Source organism: Lampetra planeri, chromosome 55 (assembly GCF_965212315.1).
Source record: "Lampetra planeri chromosome 55, kcLamPlan1.2.h2, whole genome shotgun sequence".
Taxonomy (NCBI): Eukaryota; Metazoa; Chordata; class Hyperoartia; order Petromyzontiformes; family Petromyzontidae; genus Lampetra; species Lampetra planeri.
Window position 1 is genome coordinate 1,167,378 of NC_136161.1, and position 27,865 is coordinate 1,195,242.

The 27,865-nt window shown below is 45.6% G+C and overlaps 2 protein-coding genes and 1 pseudogene across 2 annotated transcripts; all 3 read left to right on the plus strand.

Annotated features, from left to right (window-relative positions):
* Positions 1 to 270: 270 nt before the first annotated feature.
* Positions 271 to 2,607, plus strand: LOC144735470 (up-regulator of cell proliferation-like). Its single transcript, XM_078617871.1, has 3 exons — positions 271 to 1,598; positions 2,136 to 2,423; positions 2,533 to 2,607. Exons 1-3 carry the CDS (start codon positions 411 to 413, stop codon positions 2,605 to 2,607), a joined length of 1,551 nt encoding a protein of 516 aa, XP_078473997.1. The 5' UTR covers positions 271 to 410.
* Positions 2,608 to 2,642: 35 nt separating this feature from the next.
* On the plus strand, positions 2,643 to 4,610 carry LOC144735471 (interferon-induced very large GTPase 1-like). Its single transcript, XM_078617872.1, has 2 exons — positions 2,643 to 2,717; positions 3,378 to 4,610. Exons 1-2 carry the CDS (start codon positions 2,643 to 2,645, stop codon positions 4,608 to 4,610), a joined length of 1,308 nt encoding a protein of 435 aa, XP_078473998.1.
* A 7,462-nt stretch (positions 4,611 to 12,072) lies between these two features.
* On the plus strand, positions 12,073 to 27,503 carry LOC144735472 (interferon-induced very large GTPase 1-like; annotated as a pseudogene).
* Positions 27,504 to 27,865: the final 362 nt, after the last annotated feature.

Below are 27,865 nucleotides of genomic sequence, written 5' to 3' on the forward strand. Positions count from 1 at the left end.
ACACAAAGCCGAATTACATGATGGCCTAATCATTCGTATTCCATTTCGAAGTTCAAATGGCCAAACGACACCTGACAAACAAAACAATGGTGTATGTCTCTAAAGTTTAAACTACACACGTTCATGTCTGTTGGGTATTTGTAAAGAGAGCACAAGACCTAAATATCTGTAATGATATACGTTTCTAGTCATAAGCACTGTGATCAATTTAGAATAATTATCTGAATACCACAAATGTTATTAAACAAAAATGAATGTGATATTTAATGTTGTATTGTGATGTGACGTGTTTATTTTTCAGTGTTCTTGGACGGAGTAGAGGAGGCCACATATTGGAAGGAAGCGAGCTGCGTGGTAATAAAGACAATGTTCACAAAATGGCCTCTTCAAAATAAATATTTCAGACTATTATGAAGAAACTCACTTTGGACGAGTTTTACACTAAAAAAATATCAACAAACTATGTTTTGATGATAACTGGCTGTGATGAATATCCAAAATCTCTCGAGGAAATTTCCCAACATTTCCTAAGGAATATAATGAGGGCTAATCCCGAGGCAAGAAACACAGAAAATGGCGAGTGTAGAATGGAAGATGCAGATCCAGGTGATGACGATTTGATAAATCCACTGGACATGATAACTGCGGTTTTTCTCTGCGCTGACAGCTTCTTACAACAGGTACTTATGCAGAAGATGTCCCAGTGTCAGTTTGCCTTGCCTCTCTTACTGCCCGATTCGGGCAAAGGAAACATCACATTTATGTTGTGGGCCATGAGACAAATTGTAAAAAACTGGAAACTACAGAAAAATGCGTCCAGTATGGAGGAGTCATTAGTCAGCATACAAATGCCTTTCATTTCATTCATTCGGGTTGGAGTGTGCAGTGTCTCAAAATCAAAATTGCTAAATTCAATTCTTAGCAATGAAAAACACGATTTCTTTGTTCATCGGGAAATGGAATGTGGTGATATCCCACGAAAATGTTCTGATGGTCTGGTTGAAATGGCTATGTTCTGTCCTTGTGGGAAATCAAATATAGATGTTTTTGAAACACAGTTCAGCATTTTAAATCTCCGTGGTGATGCCCGGGATCACTTAGTTCAGCTTGAGTTTTTAAAAGCAAACTCAAATGCCATGTTCATTCTCATTGACAGAGAGATAGATGCAGAAGAAATGCCTATTCTTTGCGATTCGAAGGCTCGGTTGTTTATAATACAAAATCAGAACATAAATAACAGAAGCAGCAATACAAATGTAATCACCGACACTTTGTCTCAGCTGAAAATAAAGCCAACATTAATTGAGAAAGGGCGACACAATGACGCAGCATTTACTAAAAAACTACGTTCTTATATTACAACATTTTTACAATCTACTGAAAACCACGAGACATTAGAAGGCATGGTTCACGTTGCTGGAAGTTTAAATATCAGAATCGATGAATGTGAAAGAAAATGTTCAGAAAGCAAAGATAAAGTCAACAGCATCATGGATATCATAGAAAAATCTCGCGTGAAAGAAAGTAAACAACGATATCTCCCTTTACAAGGAGATATGTGGCACAAGTGGGCAGAGACTAACAAAGAACAGAGTCGAGTTAAAAACATCAGACAAGAGTATATTGAGGACTATATTAATGCAAATAAAAACAAACAAACCGACATTCGCAAAGAACAGAAAACAAAGGGTTTTTCAAATGTGATGAAAATGTTTGTGGAATTAATATTGAACGAGTCAATAGAAATGAAAATGTTTGTTCTTCAGTGGATGCAATTAAAACTAAATAAGCTATCCAGAGTTACATTTTCCAAGTTAAGAGATGATTACAAAAAAATATACGTTCATCTCGATGTTGATTCAAAAATGAATGCAAAGAAATTGGAAGAAATTGAAGAATTAATGTCTTCCAGTTCATTGGGACTGGAACACTTCATACGGGAAATTGGGCAGTTTTACGAAGCAACTAAAGCAGTTCAGACATTTACAGTGCCCAATAGCAAAGAACCTGCCTACCGCAAGGCACCGACACTCACAGCTGCTGCTGCGGAGTTGTTCTTGGAGGGGTTTCCCTTGGAGCTGATGGATGGTGACGTTGGATGTATTCCCATTGACTGGGTGACCGACGTGCTTAAGGAAGTGAGGGCTAAGTTTGGCGGAGACCCCCGCGTGTTCGTCCTGACCGTGCTGGGGGTGCAGAGCACAGGCAAGTCCACGCTTCTCAACACCATGTTTGGGTTGCAGTTCACAGTGAGCAGTGGCCGCTGCACACGTGGTGCTTTCATGCAGCTCATGAGCATTGACGATGAGCTGAAACAAGAACTGGAGTGTGACTTCATCCTGGTGATTGACACAGAAGGGCTGAAAGCCCCTGAGCTGGCAACACATCATGACAGCTACGAGCACGACAATGAGCTGGCCACAGTGGTTATTGGATTAAGCGATGTCACGCTCATTAATCTGGCAATGGAAAATGTAGAAGAAATGAAAGATGTTTTGCAAATCGTTGTCCATGCATTTCTACGAATGACAGACGTCGGGAAAAAACCAAAGTGCCTATTTGTGCATCAGAATTCTGGCGATGTCGCTGCTTCTGACAAAAACATGAGAGACAAAAAATGTCTTATGAATCAACTGAATGCCATGACGGTGGCAGCTGCAAAAATGGAGCACAAGGAGTCCACTTACAGTAAATTCACCAACGTCATGGAGCACGACGTGAGTCAGGACAACTGGTACATACCTGGCCTCTGGCATGGAACCCCTCCAATGGCTGCAGTCAGTGCTGCATACAGCGATCAGGTTTTTCACCTCAAACAGCACCTGATAGAGTATCTTAAAAAGAGAACAAAAACACAGAGAGCCTCAACACTGTCAGAGTTTAGCACTTGGATTGGAAGCATATGGGAAGCAGTGAAGAAAGAGAACTTCATATTCAGTTTCAAAAACAGCTTGGTTGCCGGTGCTTACAACCAACTGTGCATTCAGTATACTGGCTGGGAATGGGAATTTCGTAATGACATTCTTTTTTGGACACAAGAGAGAAATAATTACATAAAAAGTGTCGAATATGATCATCTTCAGAAACGTTTTGAACAGTTGGAAATTGAATTAGGTATCGAGATTTCAAAACAAAGAGCCACCTTAGAGAACAAAATAAAAAGCTACTTTGAAAATAAAAGCAATGATGTACATTTAGTTGAGAAATACAAAGAGGACTTCAACATCAGCGCAAATCAACTTTGCAGAAAATTAGAAAAGGAAGTCAACAATACATTCCAGGAGTTGGTTTCTAGGAGGCAGTCTGGACACTCCATTGAAAAACTTCAATCGCAGCGTAAAAAGACAATTGGATTGGAAGTCTGTAAACTCCTTCAGAGCTGCATAAATATCACTGCATTAATTTGTTTTAATGCCATAGAAACTTGGCAAAAACAACATGACATTAATTATGACAAAAATGATCCAAATATTAAGATGAGTCAAATTAAGGAGTCATATTTTGCAATGTTTAAGGAACTATATCGTCAAGGGGATGAAAATATGAAACATGCAAAGACATTTTTTAACGAGTGTCTGAAGCCGTCTCTACTGGAGACTGTAGACAACAAATTGGGGATGGATATTATGAATAACGTGAAGAGCGATAGCGGTGGCCCTACGTTTTTGAGCCGAAAACACCTTCAGCTGGCAATACATCTCCATTTGTTGGATGAAGACGACTTTGAAAATTACTACAGATATATAAACAAATATGCAGATTTTACAAAAGAATGGATAAAGGCTCAGGTCATAAAGCACTGCCAGAGTAAGCATGGATCACAATCCCAGATGTACCATCTCTCAAGAGCCATTTTGAGCAATCTGATTAATGTAGTAAAGACATCTGTGGACTCTGTGACCAAAAATATAACCACTCCGACCACACTTTTGGAATTCGCAGACAGCTTGGGCGAGTGTCTACTCAAGCACACTGTTATCAACACAGATTTTATTGACGTAGTTGGGTCTTTATCTTTCGAAGACAAAGAAAGTGTCGACCAATTTTCGGAAGAACTCAAGAGTTCGTTGGACTCTGCTGAAGAAGAAATGTTACGAGGGTTCAGTGATGCCGAGTGTGCGGCGTGGTTGAGTCGTCTCACTGTGCAGCCGCACATCGAGCTCTACAAGAGCCTGGCGGGCTGTGAGAAGCAGTGTCCTTTCTGTGGGGTGCCTTGTGACCGGAAAGGTAGTGGACATGAGCTACACTGTGCGGAGCTGCATTATCCTCAAGGTCTTTATGGTTTTCATGAAAGTAATACCAAAAAGTTGGCATGTGAAGTTTGCACAACAGATGTTGCTGGCAATGGTAGTTTTAAATCCGCAGCTACAAATGACCAATATGTTCCCTTCAAGACATACATCACCTACTATCCTTCCTGGAGCATTCAGGCAGACACCAGCCTGGAGGCCACGAATTTCTGGAAGATCGTGTTCTGCAAATACAATGAAACATTTGCTAAAAGACATGAGCTTTCACCAGCAGATATTCATAATGCATGGAAAAAGATCGAACAAGATACAAATAAGATGAAGGAAGACTTAAAAACAACATTCGCTTTAACATTGTGAAAGCAGTTGCTTATGAAACTGTTAACCATCGTTATCATCACCCATCATCATTTACACTACCAAGACCCCCCCCAACCGCCCCCATTAACGTCCAGGGCTCAAAATACTGTACATTGTTTCCCCTGCCTGACACAAAGTGTCAAAGTTCTCTCTGTGCCCACCCCTTATGGCCCCGTAGTCTTCTATCGCTGCGCACCTTTTATCCCAAACCTTTCTCCTAACTTACAAGTGTAGTGGGTAATAAACTGTAGGGAACTTTAAATTGGAGTTCACACGTTTATTACAGCTCACAAGTTACAATACAAAGGGGTAACGGTTCCTTTCACCCGATACTCTCTGTAGCCCGCTAACTTGCCTCTCTGGCTATCTCTACAGCTACCCTGCCGGAGCAGGAGTCTTCTCTGACGTCTTCACTGGTTATAAGCTTGGAGCGTCACTGGTACAGTTCCAGCCTCACCCGAGCCAAGGGTTCGGCTTTGCCCACAGGGCTCTTCTCTTCAGGACTCCAGGTTGGTCTTCAGTCTTTTGTCTTCAGCCGGACAATACTGACCTGAGCCCTTCAGGACACTCGCTTATATACAGGGTCCCGGCTCACTCCAGCCCTGGCCATGCCTCCCTTGCAGAACCTTCTAGAAGGCCCTGGAGAATGACCTCATCCCCCAGCCCACTCCCAGGGGGCCTGGGGTCCCAACCGTTGGTCCCGAAGCTTCCCCCCAAGAATTGCCTAGGGCCAATTGCCCATCATCACTCTTGAGCAGGTCCGGCCTCCCTTCTGCTCTCTACTGGCCTGAGCTAGTACTGCCGCCAATGAGTAGTGGCGATCGTGGCCAACCATGCCACTACACAAGCAACCGTATCATCTCATAGCACAACTGTCTTCGTGAGAGCATACTGTTTTGAGATGTGGTTTCTATTATAAGTTGACTTATAAATACAAGTCATATTGTTAATCATAGCAAGATATTACTATTATAGTTATGGGTTAAGGGGGAGATAATTCGCCTACATCGAAATGAATGGACACGAGTAAATAGACTATATGTAACAAGATGTGATTAGCTAATGTATAGGGCAAAGCCTATGTATATGGAAAACCCAGTATGTAGCACTATTCCTCATACACTTGTCCTACGAAGATATCTATTTTAATTGTTGAAAGTAAAACTTGTTTGAGTAATCCATAATTTTGGTTATACGCCATAGTCTGGAACCTTAAGGGCTTTTTTTCATGTCAAATAAGGCGGTGTTGAGGGTGAGGTGATTTTAAAGTGTTTAATAACACAACACTTATATCTGTGTTTATTATGTTTGTAATCAAGTGGTGTTGTTTGTAATCCCATGTGTGCCGAATAAAGCCAGAATGCAATCATTCATTCATTCCTCAAAGTGCTACTGAATGTCTGCAGTTTCAATAATTAAAACAATCTCCCAAGTGTCGCAGTAGGCATACGTTTAGTTTTGAAAACACGTTCCTTAAAACTTCGTGACTCTAAATTCCGGCACCTCCGATTAGCGCTGTTGGCTATGCACGGTGTGAAAGAAGTTCAACATACCTACAAACTTACGTACATCTCCAATTAATACTCTATAACATACAGATAATATTTTTTCTAATATTATGAAGAAACACAATTTGTATTTTTTTAACCATTTGTTGATTAAACAAAACTTTCCTAAAAGGATGTCGCTGTAAGTTTCATTTAAAAAGAAAACAGTATTTTAGAATGACAATGTTTTGTACTCCATTGGAAGTTTTGAACGAAGACAAAAGAGAGAAGGTCATATTCGTAATTAATATTGACCTATACATGATATATATGTATAATGTGACATCTCAGGAATTGCTCTCTTCATAGAAGAGTTCCTTCAAGTTAAACCATTACACACCCTAAATTGAAGATTTTTTTACGAAAATCAGATTAACCTGAGTTGTTTCGGTAAGGTCACGTAGGTATAAAATAAAATAAATTAAATTTATTTTATTTTATACCTACGTGACTTTACCAAAAGAACCAAAGAGTATGGATCCCTTCAGTCACGAAAACTTCAAATCTAGATTTAACCTGAGTTGCATTGCTATGCACAGGTTGCACCTCATACACACAGGCCCTGTCAACAGAATCAACGTGGCCACACTGGGCACATTATACAAGGCAGCATAAGGGAGCACAGGACTGGCTGAGCATCGTGTCGTTTGTGGACTCCAGCAAGGGTACAACAATGCACTGGCTAATGGACAGGGCCTGATGGAGATCAAGGGCATGGAGACTGCCCAGCTAAAACACAAACATCACTGGTGACTGGGATTGCTGATTAGATATGGCATTTCAGCCATGGTGCTCACTCCACATGAGGCACTTTGTGGTAGCATGAGGGAAATGTAAGCAACCAACGATAGCTATAGTTATTCTGAGCTCAGGCTATTGCCTCTAAAATGACGATATTAGATAAACTCCTCAAGGCCCACACCCAAACTTCCTCACAAGAGTTCCACGAGCCCAAAACAAATTAAACAGCCAGCAACGAAATGAAATGGAATCCAGCCACAGATTGGTTTTCTAGAGATGTATTCTCAATCTCACATTATAAACCACAGTACAAGTTATACAAAGTCTTAGTTATGTCTCTAACTGCAGGCCTGCCAAAATAATCTGAATCCAAGGCTAGGTTCAAGGCAAAGAGTAAACGAATTCCTGGGGGTTTCAAAGAACAACACAACGGAATATATGATTTTCAGGGGAAAATGAGCAAATAAATAACGCAGATAACATAGATAAGAACATGTTAACGCCAGTCAAACGTACTTGTTGAACTACCTTCGCACTCTACGTAGGCATCCGCGCTAATCGGAGGTACAAAAAATGACTTCTGTGCTCAGTCAGGGACACAGACCCAAATGGGGCCACCGAGGGAACATTCTGCAAACAAGTTGAAGGTACCCCAATGGGTTCTCCTTTATCTCCAGTTGGAGGCAATGTTTTCATGGAGAAATTTGAGACAGATGCCATCCAGGTTCCACTCTACATCCTTCCATGTGGAAGAGATATGTAGATGATACATTCGTCATCTGGTCACATGGCCTACCAGCTCTGGACCAATTCTTCAACCACATGAATTCCATACACCCAGCCATCAAATTCACCATGGAGGTGGAAAAGTTTGGCAAGTTACCATTGTTGGATATTTTCATCGAAAAGAGACCTGATGGTTCAATGAGACACTCTGTCAACAGGAACGCCACCCATATAGATGCCTACCTAAAACCTGACTCCCACCACCATCCATCCCAGAATAATTCCCTCATCAAAACTCTATACTATAGAGCTCATTGTATTTCCGACCATCACCACCTAACCAGTGAACTGGAGCACGTACACCAAGCCCTCAAGAAGAATGGATACTCAGACTATACAATCCGTAAAGCTATCACCTCAACCTTTGGGAAAAAACCATCGGAGGACCCAATGAAAACCATCACCTTGCCATACATAGCAAGGGTCACCAAATAGATTTCCAAAATCATGAGCAAACACAAGATCCAGGAACGATTAAACACAGTACATAAAATTCGTGATGTGATCCTATCTGTGAAGAATGTGATCCCTGACATGAAATACCCCGGTGTCTACAAACTAAGCTGTGTCTGCGGAAACAGTTACATTGCGGAAACTAAGCGACATGTCTCGGACCGTGTTCGTGAACACAAGGCAGATCTGAAACACGGTAGGACCAATACCTCAGCCATGGCTGATTATTAGTTTAACGTGGCCTCTTGCGCACAAGCGCTTCCACGTCCGTCGCCCACCCTTTTGGCCTCGCCCCCCCCCCCGCCCCCCCCTCCCTCCCGATACGTTCCATTCATTGGCTACCATAGTCTGATGAGCTCCCCCTAAGTTTGTACCCATCATCATTTTCGTTATTTTGTCTATCATGTGTATTAGACCTCCCCTCCTCCTCTCTGCCCATTGTGTTGGCGGGTGCAGTGGCTGGCCGCTTGCGCACAATCGCTCCATTGTGTTGGCGTGTGCAGTAATTGGCCGCTTGCGCACAAGCGCTTCCACGTCCATCGCCCACCCTTTTGGCCTCGCCCCCCCCCTCCCTCCCGATACGTTCCTTTCATTGGCTACCATAGTCTGATGAGCTCCCCCCCTCCCTCTCCCTCCCCCTCAACTCGCTTTTAAGGGATTACATCTTGAATCATTGCCTCACTTGATACAGCTAATCTGGCTGTGACGGTCCCACCTGATGACGGAGACTTGTGTTGCCTCCGAAACGTCGTGATTTTTGTTTTTATTTTATTTTACTTTCTACGTGACTTTACCGAAAGAACCTAAGAAGAACATACAAAATAGATTTTGCCAAGACGAAGGTACTCTGCAAACCCACTGGCTAGCAGCAAATATTTGTTCATGAAGCCATCCAGATATATAAACACAGACACAAATTCAACCGAGAAGATGGGTACAAACTGAGCAATCATTGGAAGGACGTTATTAACCAGTTTAGGTCATAACTGGTTGTGATGTTCCCTTCCTACCTACCTATGTTAGCAGTTTTTTTGACTCTCTGAGTTACATTCACTAACACAGCCAACGTTAGCTATGTTAGTAAATGGCAGCTTGCCATCCTTTTCCACCTCCATGTGGCGATGGCTCTTTCCTAGCTCTCTCCGAGCTTACATTTACAAGAATAAGGAGACCTCTCCTACATTAACATTAGCTGCCCCACCCATCTCTAAACCTTTATAAACAGCCTGCCTCAGCAGCTTTCCCCCTGTTTTTTTCACCTGAAGACGATTGCAGTCACGAAAGCTTTCAGTCAAGATTTAACGTAAGCTGTCTCTGCTTTTCTTGAAAGATTTCACGGGGTTATTCTCCATGCTCTGCCCCCACAAAGATTGGATACTGTTGCTAGGCGATTTAAATATCCACGTTGACGAATCATATAACCATTCTGGCAACTCTTGATTTTTTGGGTTTCATTTAGCATGTTCAGAGACCTACCCATTCCCATGTTCATACTCTGGATCTGGTTGGCTCTACTGCTCTTCACATGCGTAATATATGTGTTAGATGTGAGCAGTGGCCGCTCGTGACATTTCCACTAGGTGGGGCTGTTGTGAGTGACCTCTCAAAATATGTTGTTCTACACTATGAGATCTCTTGCATATAAGCAAGAGACAGAGAGTGTGCAAACATGATGCCTTGAATAAAGGTGTCAGTTTTGTACCAGTTAAAAGGGTAAAAACCTACTATCATGTTGTTCTAATTGTAGTGACTGACTTGGAGACGTAACTTCTTGGAGGCAATTATTTAATTAAACACCGAGCACACTTTGTACACTTTATAGAATACACACCCTACGCTGTTACACACTCTCTGTCTCTTGCTTATATGCAACTCTACACGGGTTGCTAGCCTACAACACAACGCTAGCCGTCTGACACTGACGGTGCTGAACTAAGACAGCCAACTACTACTAGCAGCGCAATGTCAAGTGGAGACGACAGCAACGAAGGCATGAGACGACAGCGGCGATGGCGACGATCTTCAGCAGCAACTACAATGGGGATCCCACTCCAAATGACAGCCCGAGGTCCCCTCCCGGGCCCTTCTTATACTGTTAGCGTGGCCTCACTCCATCCCAGCCACGCCCTCTTTCTGGAACCTACTAGCAGGCTCTCGATGTGTCCCTAACAGTCCCTTCCATAACCTTTACCCTAGATCCCTCTCGGGTCTATCACGTGGCCTGCTGTCAGTCAGGGCTGCTTCAAGCTGCAGATCCCCGTCCCTGCCAGCAGCCAGCGCTATGCGGCTTAGTGACCAATTCTATGTCACTACGTAAATAAGAAAAATCTCGTCATTTTATTGGCCTTTCCGTGAAAGTGATATCATTGTCTTATCTCCCTATGGTAGGCATTGATAAACAATACCAAACAAAACATCAAAGCACTTAAATGCTGTCCCCATGACCCTCATGTCCACACTACCCAATCCCTTTGACACTGCCAAAAGCCTAAAGAATATACTCTTTGGTTCTTCCGGTAAAGTAACGTAGGTATACAATTAAATTAATATATTTTTTCACGACGTTTCGGGTGCAACACAAGCGTCCGTCATCAGGTGGGACAACCATAGCATGAAACAATTGCTGGAGTGGGCAAAAGGGGTGCTTGTATCAAGAGCCTATATAAGTAAGAGAGGGGGGGGTTGCCAGGGAGGAGAGATAGAGAGGGTTGGGGTGTGGGGTAGGGAGGATGGGGTGCTGCAAGTAACGGCAAAATGCCGGGGCTGGGAAGTAAGCGGGGCTGGGGGTAGGAAGCTGAAGAAAACTGGAGATGCGGATATGAAGGCAAACTATAAAGCACGACTTAACAAATTAGCCAAGGCAACCAAGACACCTCATACTGTACAATAAGAGCCACATTTTGTCGTATACCCACCTACACAAAAGACTTTGATCTGTATTCACTGGCGACATTAACACAATTTACAGTGCAACCCAGCGTTGTGACATAGTAATTACATACAAAATAGTTGTTTTGGGTTATATCGCGTAAATATAAGTGTGTCGTTAATCCCGCCACCACTCGATTAATATAATAATTACAGCCACGGATGCCTTTTTCACCGCCCTGAAAGGGTCTTAAACGGCGTGGCTAAGATGCGAAGCTAATGGCAATGAATAAAAGGATAGCTATCACTCGGACAAATCAGACTGTGTAGCAGCGGTTTCTAATATGAACAGCTTAAAATGTTATCTTCATTAGGCAATTCACGTTGAAAGAATCATTATACTTTTTTTTAAACACAACAAAACAATTTATATAAAAGTATTTTTATGAGAAAAATAACGTATCATCTTCAGCTGCTTGGTGGCACAGCGCCCCAAAGCCGTTAGTGGACGAACCGCGCCTGGATTGTGATTCTATCTGATCACTCTTCAGTTTTCTTTGAAGACATTAGAAGGCATAGTCAGCTTTGCTGGAAGTTTAAATATCAGAATCGATTAATGTGAAAGTAAATGTTCAGAAAGCAAAGATAAAGTTAAACGTTTCATGGATAAAATAGCTAAATCAAATTTGAAAGAAAGTAAACAACGATATATCCCTATACAAAGAGATCTGTGGCACAATTGGGCAGAGACCAACAAAGAACAGAGTCGAGTGAAGAATATCGGACATGAGCATTTTGAGGTCTATATTTATGCAAATAAAAAAACCGAGATTCGCAAAGAACAGAAAACAAAGGGTTTTTCAAATGTAATGAAAATGTTCGTTGATTTAATATTGAACGAGTCAATAGAAATGAAAATATCTGTTCTTCAGTGGATGCAATTAAAACTAAATAATCTATCCACAGCTACATTTTACAAGTTAAGAGATTATTGCGAAAAAATATACGTTCATCTCGATGTTGATTCAAAAATTATTGCAAAGAAATTGGAAGAAATTAAAGAATTAATGTCGTCCAGTTCATTAGGACTGGAACACTTCATACGGGAAATTGGGCAGTGTTACCAAGCAACAAAAACGGTTCAGAAACCTGAAGAGCCCAATAGCAAAGCACATGCCTAACACAAGGCACTGACACACTCAGCTGCTGCTGCGAATTTGTTTTAGGAGGGGTTTCCCTTGGAGCTGATGGATGGAGACGTTGGCTGTATTCCCATTGACTGGGTGACCGACGTGCTTGAGGAAGTGAGGGCTAAGTTTGGCGGAGACCCCCACGTGTTCGTTCTGACCGTGCTGGGGGCGCAGAGCACAGGCCAGTCCACGCTTCTCAACACCATGTTTGGGCTGCAGTTCACAGTGAGCAGTGGCCGCTGCACACGCGGTGCTTTCATGCAGCTCATGAGCATTGACCATGAGCTGAAACAAGAACTGGAGTGTGACTTCATCCTCGTGATTGACGTAGAAGGTCTGAAAGCCCCTGAGCTGGCAACACTTCACGACAGCTACGAGCACGACAATGAGCTGGCCACGGTGGTTATCGGATTGAGTGATGTCACACTCATTAATCTGGCAATGGAAAATGTAGAATAAATGTAAGATGCTCTGCAAATTGTTGTCCATGCTTTTTTACGAATGAAAGACGTTGGGGAAAAAAACAAAGTGCCTATTTGTGCATCAGAATTACGGCGATGTCGCTGCTTCTGACAAAAACATGAGACAAGAAATGTCATATTATTCAACTGAATGCCATGACGGTGGCAGAAATGGAGCACAAAGAGTCCACTTACAGTAAATTCACGGACGTCATGGAGCACGACGTGAGTCGGGACAACTGGTACATTCCTGGCCTCTGGCATGGAACCCCTCCAATGGCTGCAGTCAGTGCTGCGTACAGCGATCAGGTTTTTCACCTCAAACTGCACCTGATAGAGTATCTTAAAAAGAGAACAAAAACACAGAGAGCCTCAACACTGTCAGAGTTCAGCACTTGGATTGGAAGCATCTGGGAAGCAGTGAAGAAAGATAATTTTATTTTCAGTTTCAAAAACAGCTTGGTTGCCAATGCTTACAACCAACTGTGCATTCAGTATACTGGCTGGGAATGGAAATTTCGTAATGACATTATTTTTTGGACACAAGAGAGAAATAATTACATAAAAAGTGTCGAATATGATCATCTTCAGAAACGTTTTAAACAGTTGGAACTGGAATTAGGTATTGAGATTTCAAAACAAAGAGCCACCTTAGAGAACAAAATTAAAAGCTACTTTGAAAATAAAAGCAATGATGTACATTTAGTTGAGAAATACAAAGAGGACTTCAACATCTGCGCAAAATCAACTTTGCAGAAAATTAGAAAAGGAAGTCAACAATACATTCCAGGAGTTGGTTTCTAGGAGGCAGTCTGGACACTCCATTGAAAAACTTCAATCGCAGCGTAAAAAGACAATTGGATTGGAAGTCTGTAAACTCCTTCAGAGCTGCAAAAATAATGAAGCGAAATTCGATGTAACAGAAGAGTTTAACACCATGTGGTCAAAGGTCGTTACACGCCTCCCTAAAATTAAGTTGATTAAACACAATGTTTACAGCGACATGATGAATATACTGTGTAATAGTAGATTAGAGCATGACACAAGTGTCGCCAAAGCATTGCAGACTCTTTTAAAGAGTCGCAAGAAACAAGCTCAGCATAAACCAGAGTGCAGAAGAACAATCATGGAGATATTCAAATGTTTGTGGAATCCAATACAAAGTAATGATAGCAAAGAAGTTTCACGTTTGATTGTCGAAAGCGGCAACAAGTTTATTGATGAAAAAATAAAAATTAACGATTATTGTTCAACTTATAATAACGATCTGCTGCAACACATCAATAATGAACTGGGAATGTATCATCCATCAATTAGCAAGGAATTTTCAATAAATATCACTGCATTAATTTGTTTTAATGCCATAGAAATTTGGCAAAAACAACATGACAATAATTATGAAAACAATTATCCAAATATTAAGATGACGCAAATTAAGATGTCATATTTGGCCATGTTTAAGGAACTATTTCGTCAAGGGGATGAACATATGAAACATGCAAATACCTTTTGTAACGAGTGTCTGAAGCCGTCTCTACTGGAGGCTGTAGACAACAAATTGGGGATGGATATTGCGACGAATGTGAAGAGAGATAGCGGTGGCCCTACGTTTTCGAGCCGAAAACACCTTCAGCTGGCAATACATCTCCATTTGTTGGATGAAGACGACTTTGAAAATTACTTGAGATACATAAACAAATATGCAGATTTTTACAAAAGAATGGGATAATGGCTCAGGTCATAAAGCACTGCCAGAGTAAGCATGGATCACAATCTCAGATGTACCATCTCTCAAGTGCCATTTTGAGCAATCTGATTCATGAAGTGAAGAAATCTGTGGATTTTGTGACCAAAACTATAGCCACTCCGACCACACTTTTGAAATTCTCAGAGAGCTTAGGCGAGTGTCTACTCAAGCACATTATTATCAATAAAGATTTCATTGACATATTTGGGTCTTTATCCTTCAGAGACAAAGAAAGTGTCAACCAATTTTCGGAAGAAGAGGAAATGTTAAGAGGATTCAGTGTCGCCAGTGATGCCGAGTGCGCGGCGTGGTTGAGTCGTCTCCCTGTGCAGCCGCACATCGAGCTCTACAAGAGCCTGGAGGGCTGTGAGAAGCAGTGTCCTTTCTGTGGGGTGCCTTGTGACCAGGGAGGTGGTGGTCATGTGACACACTCTGCGGAGCTGCATTATCCTCAAGGCCTTAATGGCATTAGACTAATTACTGACGACAAGTTGCTAGCTGAAGTTTGCACAACAGATGTTGCTGGCAATAGGGAATATAAAAGTTCAGCTACAAATGACCAATGGGTTCCCTACAAGGAATACCGCACTATCAATGATTACTTTGCCTCCTGGAGCATTCAGCCAGACACCAGCCTAGAGGCCACGACTTTCTGGAAGATCGTGTTCTGCAAATACAATGAAAATTTTGCTGAAAGACATAATGTTTTACCAGCAGATATTCCTGATGCATGGAAAGAGATCGATACAGATGAAAATAAGATTAAGGAAGACTTTAAAAAATCATTCGCATTAACATTGTGAAAGCAGTAGCTTATTAAAATGTTAATCATCGTCATCACCCATCATCATTTAGATTACCAAGACCCCCTCCCGACCCCCCACACCCCCTCATTTACGCCCCTGCCTGTCCAAGTTGTCTCTGTGCCCACTACTCATGGCCCCGTAGTCTTCTATCGTTCTAGCACACCTGTCTTTGTTAGCGTATGTTGTTTTGAGGTGCGGTTGCTATTATTAGTTTACTTACTAAATACAAGTTATATTGTTAATCATCGCAAGATATTACTGTTATCGTTATGGGTTAAGGGCATGACAATTATCCTACAGCAGTGTCTGAAAGGAATGGCCACGAGTAAATAGATTATATGTAACAATATGTAATTAGCTAATATAAAGGGCGAAGCCTATGTATATGGAAAAGCCAGTAACATAAACAGTATTCGTCATACATTTGTGCTACTGTAGTCAGAAAAAAGTGGTTAAAATGTTACAACTTAATCTTTTTAAGAATCCATCATTTTGGTTATACTATGTTATTTTCCAGGTCATTGCCTGGAACTTGAAGGTTTTTTATAATCTACATTTAGGCTGTGCTAAGGGTGAGGTGATTTGAATCTGTCTTTAATAACACAGTTCTTATACCTGTGTTTATTATGTTTGTAATCAAGTGGTGTTGCTTGCAATCCCATGTGTGCCTAATACATCCAGGATGGAATCACTAATATCTCAGAGTGCTACTGAATGTCTGTGGTTTCAATATTAAAAACAATCTCCCAAGTGTCAAAGTAGGCATCTGTTTAGTTTTGAGAACATGGTCCCGAAAACGTTGTGACCTTAAATTCCAGGTCCTCCGATTACCACGGTGGGCTACGTAAGGTCACTCTCCAATTAAAACGATTTCTATAACATGCAGATTCATTTTTTTATAATATAATAAAGAAAGGCAATTTGTAAAAAGAAATTTACCATATACTCTTTGGTTCTTTCGGTAAAGTCACGTAGGTATAAAATAAATCACGACGTTTCGGGCGCAACACAAGCGTCCATCATCAGGTGGGAAAGCTTGGTCTGCTGTTGAGGCAGACTGTTATAAAAGGTTTGAAATGGGTGTAGCTCAAGGGTTATAAAGAAGTGGCCGGGGCGAGTGACGTTAATGTGAGAAATTAGCATGCAGCTGTAAGATAGGAGAGCGGCCAAGTCACGTAGGTAGAATTTTTTTTTAAACACGCTTTAATGAAATGTACCGAAACATGACATATAAAAAATAATATTGAAAAATATATATATATGTATTTTTAATCAAAGAATATAGTATTGGCATCAGTATGGCATAAGTATACCAATGTAATGCGGGCGTAAGCGACCTTCCGGAGGTGACGTCACGGGGGGTGGAGTCATGTGACGTGGGGGTAAGGTTCGGGGCTTTAAGCGGGTAAACCGGAAGGGGAAAGTAGTCGGGGTGTGAGCGGAAAAGAGTGAGGCCACGCGGGCAAGTGTGGAGAGGGGGGGCGCCGACGGCGATCGGGAGCCAACCCCGAAGATAAGAGGAAGCTGCGGAGTGGTGTGCAGCTGGGGAAAAGACAGCCAGGAGGGCTGCGTGTTAGAGGCAGCGGTGTGGCTGCCAGGAGGAGCTGCGGAGAGAGAGAGAGAGGGGGCTGCTTGTTAGAGGCAGCGGTGTGGCTGCCAGGAGGAGCTGCGGAGAGAGAGAGAGAGAGCAAGAAGCTGTGAGAGCTGCGGAGGGAGAAGAGCAGCAGAGAGTACAGCCAAGGGGGGCTGTGTGAGAGAAACAGCAGCGGAGCTGCTGTTGTGGATCGGGCCGACATTGGAGTCAGCACCGTGGAGAAGCTACAGAGTAAAGACAGCCGTGTGGGTGTACAGCACGAACCGAATAATAAAGGACACTGGGACAGACATCGTGATCCAGTCGTTTATTACACTGGTGTCGGAAGTGCAACGGCATGTCGAAACAAGTGAGGAAGAAAGTTAATCCGGCGCCTGCATCGGCTTCTTCGTCCGACGACGACGAACTCCCTCCAACCACGGATCCTGTTGGGGTGGTGGAGGAGAGCCAGGCTGAGGCGACCACGGGAACGGGTGTGGAGGATGTTGGCGCGGTGGCGGGTCCGTCGACATCATCAGACGCGGATCAACGATGGCAAGCGATGGCGGTACAACTGGAGGCACTTCAGGACGTCCTGGCGCATCTATGCCATCTCGTCGCGCCAGGGACGATGGATGATGCAAGTGGTGCTCCGCGGGCCGCCACGTTGCCTGTCCTGCCGCCGCCATTGCCCACGCGGCAAGAGGCCGCCATTTTGCGCGCTCCGTGGCGCCAAACCGCCATCTTGGCCACGCCGCGGGCCGACGCCATTTTGAATTTGCCATCACAACCACCACCATTGGAAGACGGCGGGAAGAGGAGTCGGAGTCGCCACCTTACAACAGTTAAAGAATTTTCCGTCGGTGGGGACTGGAGCGCGTTCGCCTGCCGCTTCTTGGCTGCGGTACGCACAGCAAGATGGACCGATGCGGAGGCTTTGGAGGTGTTGCCGACTCTTCTGGACGACGAATCTGTCCGATTCTTCCGTTCCATAGCGACCGATAAGAAGGCAACTTTATGTGGTGTTTTTCAAGAAATGGCCGATGCTTATGAGCCACCAGATGATGCGCATCGGCGATTCGCTCAACGACAACGAGCACCAGAGGAGTCGCCCGTGGCGTTCAGGGGTGCGGTGCTGGAGCTGGCCATGGCAGCTTATCCTGAGACGCCACAGGACCTGCTTGAGCCTCTCATATTAGGGAAGATGTTGGAGCTGTCTCGGGATCTAGGGATCCCCATGCCTGTGTGTGGGCATGAGAAGCTAACTTCCCGGATGGCTGCTAAGTGTCTCGATGCGCAATTCAACCTCCGTCGCTGGAAACAAGTGACGGCGTGGACGGGGGGGCCCGTCAAAGAGGGGGATGCGCTGGGGTGGAACCCTGCGCAGGCCGTCTATGTTCCGGATGACCGGGGCCCTCAACAACTGACGGCCGCCTCCGCTCCATGGACGGGACGCGGCGGGCCGAGACCGCGCGCGGTGCTACCAGAACGGGGCCGTCAGGAGGCGAGGCCTGCGCTTCGGCGCAACGAGGCCGAATGTTTCCGCTGCGGGCGTAGGGGCCACTACGCCAGAGACTGCTGGGCCCGCTTCCCGGCTCCGCCGCAGCAGGAGGCCTCGGCACCGGTCAAGTCGGCTAAAGATCCTCCGAAACAGGCATGTCGGCACGCACCAGACACTCGGCAAGGCTTTCCACCTCACCCACCACCTGTGTTGCGCGATCCTATTGTTGTTGTTAAAGAAAGGCCATCGACGGGGCCTTGTCATTCAGTTACGCAGTGGCGCAAATTGGCACGGAGAGTTGTCGCGGCCGCTACGGGTTCGTCCACTGTACCGGGGTCCATACAAGGTGTGGACGTGCGCATTTTGGTCGACTCGGGGGCGTCTGCGACTATTATATCGGATGTCATTTTCCATCTGTTGGGCATTCCGTCGGGGGCTGTGCGTCCGGTTTATGGGTCGTGCGTCGCTGCGAACGGGGGTAGCATGGGCATCGTGGGTCAGGTGGATGCTAAGATATCTATTGGGGATGTGTCGGCCTCGGGTGTTGTGTTGATATCGAGATCTTTGGCGGTTCCTTGTTTGTTAGGCACCGATTTTTTGGCTAAGATGCCCATTTTGATCAAAATCAATGAGAATTGTATTGAACTGCCGGGGGGCCGTCAAATCTCGTTTCTGCCGTCGCCCTGGGGGCGACCTGCTTCGGCCGTACAAGTGCAGGCGCTGTCCGTCGCATCTGTGGACATCCCACCTGGTACACAGATGCTTATACCCTTGCGGTATCGGAAGCCCCTGCCTGATCGGCTAGGAGCAGTAGGGGTCTTGTTGTCACCGTCCGCCACGATAACAACCGGGTTGGCGTTAGTGGGGGCACAGACCATCGTCCGGCCGGATCAATTACCGTTTTTACAGGTGCTTAATGCGGGGGGAGAAAACGTCCGTGTCCCGGCCGGTACGGTTGTGGCACATGCCACTACGGCGTTTGCGACCCATGATTGTCCACATAGCCGGGGAGTTGTTGCTGGGGTTTCCGAGCCAAGGAGTTCGGATGATCGTTGGGTTGCTCAATTATGTGACGAAAATTCTTCCCTGTCCATGGAGCAACGTGGTGCGCTGCGTAAATTGTTGTTGACATATTCCGATGTGTTCAGCTCCGATGATTTGGATTTGGGCCGCACTTCCTTGCTTTACCATCACATTGAGACGGGCGATGCTGCCCCTATTCGATTAAATTCGCATCGGATGAGTCCTGCGGAGCGAGAACACGTACGGGGGGCAGTGGAAGACATGTTGGCTGCGGACATTATATCGCCATCTAACAGCCCATGGGGCGCTCCAGTCGTCTTGGTTAAGAAGAAGGATGGCAAATTGCGATTTTGTGTTGATTTCCGCAAATTGAATAAGATATCGGTGGCAGATGCGTACCCTCTGCCGCGTATGGATGACTCCCTCGACGCATTGTCGGGGGCTAAGTTCTTTTCCACACTGGACCTCTCTTCGGGATTTTGGCAGCTTCCCCTTGACGAGTCCTCACGGGAGAAAACCGCATTCCGTACGCCTCAGGGGTTATTTCAATTCAACTGTCTCCCGATGGGATTGAATGCGGCCCCTGCTACATTTCAAAGATTGATGGAGCTCGTTTTGACGGGGTTGCAGTGGGAGACATGTCTTATATATTTGGACGATATCATTGTCTTCAGCCGCACATTCGATGAACATTTGACGCGGCTGGAGACAGTGTTTACGAGGATGCGTTCTGCCAAATTGAAATTCAAACCAAAGAAATGTCACCTACTACAACGGTCCGTCCGCTATTTGGGGCACATTGTGAGCGCTGAGGGAGTGTCCACGGATCCGGAAAAGACGGCGTGCGTCCGGGATTGGCCGACTCCGGCCACCGTGGGGGATGTTCGGCGGTTTTTGGGATTTGCCTCGTATTACCGAAGATTCGTGCCGGGTTTTGCGACGATTGCGAGGCCTTTGCATCTCCTTACGGGTAAAGGACGGAAGTTTGTTTGGGGACAGCCGGAGGAGGCGGCCTTTCGGAGTCTGCGTGATCTATTGGCCACGGCCCCAACATTGGATTATCCCGATTTCGATCACCCATTCATTCTTGATACGGACGCGAGTGACACAGGTATTGGGGCGGTGTTATCACAGTCTAAAGGGGGTGTAGAGCGTGTCGTGGCGTATGGTAGCCGAGTCTTGTCTCCTGCGGAAACCCGCTACTGTGTCACTCGCAGAGAACTATTGGCGGTTGTTTTTTTCCTACGGCAATTTCGACCATACCTCTACGGTCGTTCTTTCATTGTGCGTACGGATCATGCGGCCTTGCAATATGCCCTTAAAATTGACCAGCCATCCGGACAGTTGGCACGTTGGTTGGACACGCTACAGGAATTTTCCTTCCAAATTCAACATCGGAAGGGTGTGCGCCATGCGAACGCTGACGCACTTTCCAGATTACCGCGGCGCGGCCCTTGTAAATGTGAGTCGGGGACGCATAGGTGTTCGCCGATTCCAAACCCCCCTCAGCCGCTCACGCTGGCCGTCGAGAAGTCGGACACTCCGATGGAACCGGGACCGGCTGACGGGGTTTTGAATCTGCCGCGGTCTGTCTGGATCCGGGAACAGATGATGGATGAGTCATTGGTGTCCTTGCGGAAGCGGTCTGCTAAGGACAATGGGAGTCCGAGTACGGCTGTGGGGCCGCAAACCGCTCTCCGAGATGGTCTGCTTATGTGGCGGGAGGGGTTCCAGGAACGTTGGCGCCTGGTGGTACCAACGTCCTTGCGGTTCGAGTTGATTAGAACCCTCCATTGTGACACTCTCTTACATTTAGGGGTGCAGAAGACCTTGTTGACGTTGCAACGTCATTATTTTTGGCACGGCATGGCGACAGATGTCGTAGGGCACGTGCGCGCGTGCCCTGCGTGTGCACAACGTAAGCCGCCGAAACATCCTTACGTGCCGCCTCTCCAGTCGATTCAGGTGTCTCGAGTCAATGAATTGGTGGCACTGGACATATTGGGACCTTTTCCACCATCGGCGAGGGGTAATAAATATTTGCTGGTAGGGGTTGAGTACCTCTCCCGTTGGCCGATGGCCTGGCCGTTGCCCGATCAGTCGGCCGCGGCCATTACCGACGCCTTTTTGTTTGGGTATATTATGGATAAGGGGGCGCCTGAGAGACTGCTCACGGACCAGGGCAGGAATTTCTCTTCTAAATTATTGGCGGAAGTGTGCGCGGGCCTTGGGACTAAGAAAGTACGGACATCCCCATACCATCCGCAGACGGATGGTATGGTTGAACGGCTGAACAGGACATTGTCTGCCATGCTTTGCCATACCGTGAGTGAACAACAATCAGATTGGGATCTGCACATCCCCGGGGTGCTTTCGGCGTACAGGATGACGCCTCATGCGGCTACAGGATATTCGCCGTTTTACCTTATGTATGGTCGGGAAAACGTGCCGCCGGTGGATGTGCAATTGGGAACTGGGGTGAAGGGACCTCGGAAACCACTTCCTGAATACATCCAGGACACGGTTCGCCGAGTCACGGAGGCGCGGGAGAATGCCCGCGTGGCTACGGCCAAAGCCCAGGCCCGGAACGAGCGATATGCGCGACGGTCTGAGGGGGAGTGCCCTTGGAAGGTTGGGGACCTAGCCTGGCTTCATTGTCCACAGGTACGTCCGGGGACCTCGCCGAAATTGCACAAACCCTGGCATGGTCCCGTACGCCTCATTGCGGTTCCCAACCCACAGACAGCACGCGTCCAGATTGGGTCTCGTCGCTGGGTTGTGCATACGTCGCGCTTGAAACCATATGTTGCTCCCTTACATGATGCGTCATCCCCCAATATTGCCTTGCCGGGGTCTGTTGCTGCTGACTCTCCCCTGCCTGCGTCCATTGATCTCGCTAGAGCGCCTGTCGTACCTGTTCCAGACAGGCCGGCCGTGACATTGCAGGGGACGAGGGGCCCTGCTCGGGGGACGCCTGCCAGGTCTGCGGGACCTTCGAGCCCTGCAGCCCTTCCGACCCAGCTGCGGGCACGGTCACAGGACAAGCCCATGACTAACTCTTTAGGGACACGGGACGTCGGTGGACTTCCAGCTGCGACAGGGGGATTACCCCCTGTCATTCCTCGACTTTCATCGCGTTCCCGTTCTGCGAGTGGGCCGCCGACCGTCCGGGACGGGCCGGCGACCCGCACACGTTCCAAATCGCTTACGTTTCGTTGATTGTTGCTGTCTTGTTATTTTTTTTTCTTACAGTTGTATTTATTGCATGCTTTTGTACGATCGTTGATGTTCATTGCGTTGTTGTTGTTCTTGTTGTTACATTATATGCTTAGTGTCCTTTAGGGGGGGAAGCTCGGTTCGCCGCATTACGATTTGCTATTGGTCAGCCGAGGTCGGCTGGGATTTTTCTACGGGGGAGGGTGGTGTAATGCGGGCGTAAGCGACCTTCCGGAGGTGACGTCACGGGGGGTGGAGTCATGTGACGTGGGGGTAAGGTTCGGGGCTTTAAGCGGGTAAACCGGAAGGGGAAAGTAGTCGGGGTGTGAGCGGAAAAGAGTGAGGCCACGCGGGCAAGTGTGGAGAGGGGGGGCGCCGACGGCGATCGGGAGCCAACCCCGAAGATAAGAGGAAGCTGCGGAGTGGTGTGCAGCTGGGGAAAAGACAGCCAGGAGGGCTGCGTGTTAGAGGCAGCGGTGTGGCTGCCAGGAGGAGCTGCGGAGAGAGAGAGAGAGGGGGCTGCTTGTTAGAGGCAGCGGTGTGGCTGCCAGGAGGAGCTGCGGAGAGAGAGAGAGAGAGCAAGAAGCTGTGAGAGCTGCGGAGGGAGAAGAGCAGCAGAGAGTACAGCCAAGGGGGGCTGTGTGAGAGAAACAGCAGCGGAGCTGCTGTTGTGGATCGGGCCGACATTGGAGTCAGCACCGTGGAGAAGCTACAGAGTAAAGACAGCCGTGTGGGTGTACAGCACGAACCGAATAATAAAGGACACTGGGACAGACATCGTGATCCAGTCGTTTATTACACCAAGTTTGCAGTCGATTCCACATTGGGAAGTGGGTGAAAATTGAGTTACAAGATTTGAGGATACAACAGACAGAATGAGTTAATAAAAAGCGTGTAATAAAAATAATAAATCACGACGTTTCGATCGCAACACAAGCAATCGTCCTCAGGTGAAAAAATGCAGCAGGTGAACTGCTGTACTCTTCTTTCTACCTACGTTACTTTACTGAAAGAACCCAAAAGTATACATAACCTGGTTGACCAATAGCCATGCCTTGATCACACCTGGGAATGTTTCAGCCTCCCGTTGTATCTGTACAAGATGGAAATTTCTAAGGTACAGCCATGGAAAACTTAGCAAACTACATAGTCGAAAAAGTTGTTAAATAGTGTAGGAGCCCGATGACATTCCTGTCACATTCACGGTGGATAGATAAAGGCTGTGTGACTCGCAGCCACGCAGCTTTACTCGGGCTGGCCCGAGTTCATGACTACGAAAGCACAAATAAAAATCCAGAGCCCTGGATAGATGGTATCATAGGCTTTGACCAGGCAAATAAAGCTCTTTAATACGATACGTTAACTGCCCCGCCTTGTTTACAGGAAGTGCTGGGTTCGATTCCGACCCTGACGCCTGCTGTATATTTGGAGTTTGCATGTTTTCCCTGTGGTTACGTGGATGTTTCTCTGGGTCCCTGCATTTAGAGTATTTGGTTACTAGACATTTGCAAGTGATAAGCCACTTCGTTGAGCTATCATTTGTGGTCATGTTACCTGCAACAAAGAGCTATATAGCTTAGTGGGCCTTGCCTGGTAAAATTAAAATAGTTTTAACAGTTATTAGTTTGATGCAGGCACATCCACATCCTGATCGACCACACTCATACACCTTACACAGTCAAATGTAATGGAACTCTAAGTTAATGTTACCGAGGGAAGGAAATACTCGAATCCTCGGTCAGAGTTGTCTCGGTTTACGAGTCGACCCTGCCTCTCTACTCGTCTAATGCGGTTTGCACACACACCCATCCTGGATGCACCTATCAATATCTAAATATAAATACTGTAACTAAAAGTTAACACTCGCGGCGTGTGTCTCGGTATACAAACGGTATCCAAATATTAAATACAGCAGTTAAACAGTCAGCACGCGCAACATGCAATGCCCCAGCAATTAACACACACAAACAACTTCAGTATATTCTTTGGGTCGTTCGATGAAGTCAAGTAGATAGGTACAAATTCATACAAATAATAAATATAAAATAAACAAAAAACTACGACGTTTCGATCACAACACAAGCGATCGTCATCAGGAGGAAAGAGTATGTTTAATAGTTTTAGTTATCCTAATATAAAGCGTGGCATTCTCACAAACTACCTACACGTTGTGCGTGCCCGTATCCTCACTACAGCCAATCTATTATAGCTTAAAAAAAGCCTGCCCCTTGACCCGTCAGGGCAGTGCGTGGTACCATGCCGCCATCTTACAAGCAACGGTTACCACCCTCACGCAGAGGGGCAAATGGCTCCTCCCCTTCTGCCCGTACCAGCGTGCTCCATGGAGCATCATGTCATGGCCTTCACGGTCATCCCGGCTCACAGGAAGGTGGCCCCCTGCTCGGCTCACTCGACGACTAGTTATCACAGGGGCTCGGTTACCCCCTCTGTACATTTGGCTTTGGACCAGTTCTCTCCCCCTGAGGAAATTTCTCGGCTCCACCATCCGGGCGATGGCGGCTATGCACATTGTTGGATATGTGTCTTTTCCAAAACAAATATTAAGTGTGCTATTGCCTATTTTAATGCAAATAGCTACTCGTAGACATATATGTGGATTTAGTGTGTCTTGAGCGTAAAAAGACCAGAGGACAAAACTAATCAGCATTCGAATGAGAAGTTGAACAACAGGCTTGTTAACTTGGGATAATAATCAGTGACACAGACCTGTGAAACTCCTTCATTGAGACAACAAAGGCACCACCAGGAACGCCAAAGGAGGACCCCTGCTTTTATAACTGTGCCCATGCAAAAAGAACACTCAGCATCCGAGCTATTAACGTTGTACAAGTCTTGGCTGTTGGAAAGTTTAAACGTTCAAAGTGACAACCACCGCATATTAATATTCGTAAACACCTTGCTATTAAACGTTAACTAGGTGATAGGACGTACTGTTACATGATGATACAACCTAGGGTCGGAAGGTCTTAATATGACTATTTTACATGTCCTTATTCTTAGGTTTTTTCGGTAAAGTCACGTAGATAAAACATCAAAATTAATGAAAATAAAATAAAATAAAAACAAAAATCACAGCCAGATTAGCTGCATCAAGTGATGCAGCTAATCTGGCTGTGACGGTCCCACCTGATGACGGAGACTTGTGTTGCCTCCGAAACGTCGTGATTTTTGTTTTTATTTTATTTTATTTTCATTCATTTTGATGTTTTACCTACGTGACTTTACCGAAAAAACCTAAGAATATGATTCCTTGCAGTCACGAAAGCTTCAAATCTAGAATTACATGTCCTTATTAACAATTACTGTTATGAGATGCGGTCTGGGTTAAGAATGTGAAACTTAATGATAATGGAAGCTCGTGTTGAAGTGTTGAACCTCAGGATCATTCAGGACAACAATATAGTATTTTTAGATATATGTTACAATTGTCAATTCTACGTGACCAACATTAAAGGGGTATAACAAAAGCCATGCTCGACCACCTTGTCTCCCCAGTAGCTATCATTGCATGCTGCAGCAGGTATTCGTTTAAGGCTGAGTCGACTTAAGGGGGGGGGGACAATCTAGGCCGTTTCACACTTCACAGATGGTCTACACACACCACATTAAGGGGCCCACTTTTATGAGTCGATAGACATTCCAAGGGGCTATTAAGTGGGTCTGTGTCCACACACGTCTTGGGATGACATTCGAAGGAAGCGAGGATGGCGTATATGTTAATGCAGAACCAGAAGAGAAGGTGAACTAAGACTGATTGGATGAATGTTTGAGGAGCGTGAAAATGGGAGGAGCTTTAGGATTTTGATGTTACAAAGGGAATGAATTAAATAAAGTAGAACTTCCTATGCAACAGTATATAAGCATTAGCAGACTCTAAGCATCGCTACAAGTTTTATTTTACGTTTTTATTTATACATCCAGGGAGGTTCAATTTTTTTTTTAACACTTCTGAGAATTTTCAACAATACTGCATAAAATATGCCTCCGGGCTGTGGAGACCACCTGGAGAAGATTCCAGGCACGTGTTGACAATGATGGCGAACAAGTGGAGACTCTTTGACTTTTTGAAGCTATTAACATACATTTGTTATCATGTTACAGTGTATTATACGTTATTTTTCCATTAAAAACGATAGTCCCATATAAGTGTTAACGTGTGTTTTAAAAGCACCCTGTATTTTGAGTCTCTTGCAGAGTCAATTACTTCTAAGCTATGAGGTGTGATGCGTTATGTGGTTGAGGAAAATTGTTGATACGTTTCTGGTGGCAACGGACCTTAAACAGCATTCCTCATGCTATTGTCATACCTTTCAACCCATCACGGTTTACCCCATATTCTTGTGCAGGGAAATTGAGTTTTCAAGTCCATACGGCGTACAGCCGTTTCAATACGGGCAAAAAGATGTGTTGTCTGTTTGTTTGTGTTTCTCCTTTGTGATAGGACTCTGTAGGATGAACGTTGAAATTGATAAGGGTGCAGGGTGACCAATAACGTCTGAATTTGTCTGTAATAAGATAGACACTGATAAAGGGTTGACAGGTACAGTATGTATTGTGCGACGGCATTTTCTATATGATACTGTGATAAGCCAAGACGTGTGAGAAGTTAAGTGGAGATTTGAGTTATGCACCAATATAGTGTGCTTAAAATATTGTCCAAGCTATCGGCTGGAAAATTTCTGTTGATGGCCGAGCCAGTGACTGATATTGTATGAGTTGTGCAGAGGCCAGGAAAGTAAGTGTGGTCACGTGCAGGCTGCTGCCCAGCGTGAGGCCTCCAGGAGAGAGCCACAAGGGGTGCTCGCACACCAAGCCACTCCCAAGGCAGCTGACAGGCAGCGTGCTGGGCCAGCGTCTCCGCAGCATGCTCCAACTGCAGATCGAGCCTGGCGTGCGGACAGGGTGTGAGCGTGCAGCGTTGCATCTAACGGCGGTCAGCGTGCTGACTCGGAAGCCGTGAGGGGCCGTCCATAAATGATGTCACGCACTTACGGGGGAGGGGGGGGTCAGACATTTGTGACGATGTGTGACGATGGGGGGGGGAGAGGGTTTGAGAAATGTGACGTCACATCAAAATGCGCAACTTTAAATAAATATAGACAACACGTTCTACTTAATTAAATAGGCTTTTAAATAAATGTTTTCTCCTGCAAGATAAGAGTGCAGCGCCACATTAAATACACACTACAATGACAATAGTTGATAGCGATTTGAAGCATGTTTTATTTTGGGGGGGGGGGGGGGCAGAGCTTTGTGACGTCATATTTGAAGGAGGGTCTGACGTTTTGTGACGCCGTGTGACGAGGGGGTGGGGGTCAAAAT